Raw genomic sequence first — 648 nt, 5'->3', positions numbered from 1 at the left:
CCCTTGGCCCCATTAATCAGTGGGGGGATTTGGGGGTGCAGGGGAATGAGGAGCCCCCCCACGCCTCTCCCCACTGGAGCTGACCTCTGCCTCCCTCCTGCCGCAGGTTCCTGTGGAGTGACTACACGGTGGAGGTGCGCCTCAATGACTACCTGGACATCATCTGCCCGCACTACGAGGAGGGGAGCGTGGACCCCCGCACGATGGAGCGCTACACCCTCTACCTGGTGGAGCTGGAGGAGTACCAGGCCTGCAAGCCCCGCTCCAAGGAGCAGATCCGCTGGGAGTGTGACAAGCCCAGCGCCCTGCATGGCCCCGAGAAGTTCTCAGAGAAGTTCCAGCGCTTCACCCCCTTCACACTGGGCAAGGAGTTCAAGGAGGGGCACAGCTACTACTATATTTGTGAGTGCCTGGGGGGCTGCGGTGGGGCGGGGGTCCCTGCAGGCCACCCCCCCACCTCCCCCTAACCCGCATCCTCCCTTGCAGCCAAGCCCATTCACCACCACGGGGAAGCGTGTCTGAAGCTGAAGGTGACGGTGGCTGGCAAAGGCAGTGAGTATTGCCTGGGTCCCCACGTGCCGCCCGTGCTCCCCTTCCCAGTCACAGTGTTGGTGCCCGACTCGGCCTTTCCTGAGCTGAGTCACGGCC

At 64.2% G+C, this 648-nt stretch overlaps 1 protein-coding gene across 1 annotated transcript; it reads left to right on the top strand.

Annotated features, from left to right (window-relative positions):
* Window positions 1–106: 106 nt before the first annotated feature.
* Window positions 107–552, top strand: LOC104625876 (ephrin-A1-like; the record flags this gene model as incomplete). Its single annotated transcript, XM_010293630.1, has 2 exons — window positions 107–402; window positions 487–552. Coding segments are annotated over 2 exons (362 nt in total), but the record flags the coding sequence as incomplete, so codon positions are not given.
* Between the last annotated feature and the right edge of the window lie 96 nt (window positions 553–648).

The sequence above is a fragment of the Phaethon lepturus genome, unplaced genomic scaffold (genome assembly GCF_000687285.1).
Source record: "Phaethon lepturus isolate BGI_N335 unplaced genomic scaffold, ASM68728v1 scaffold33268, whole genome shotgun sequence".
Taxonomy (NCBI): domain Eukaryota; kingdom Metazoa; phylum Chordata; class Aves; order Phaethontiformes; family Phaethontidae; genus Phaethon; species Phaethon lepturus.
This window is presented reverse-complemented; position numbering and strand designations above follow the sequence as displayed.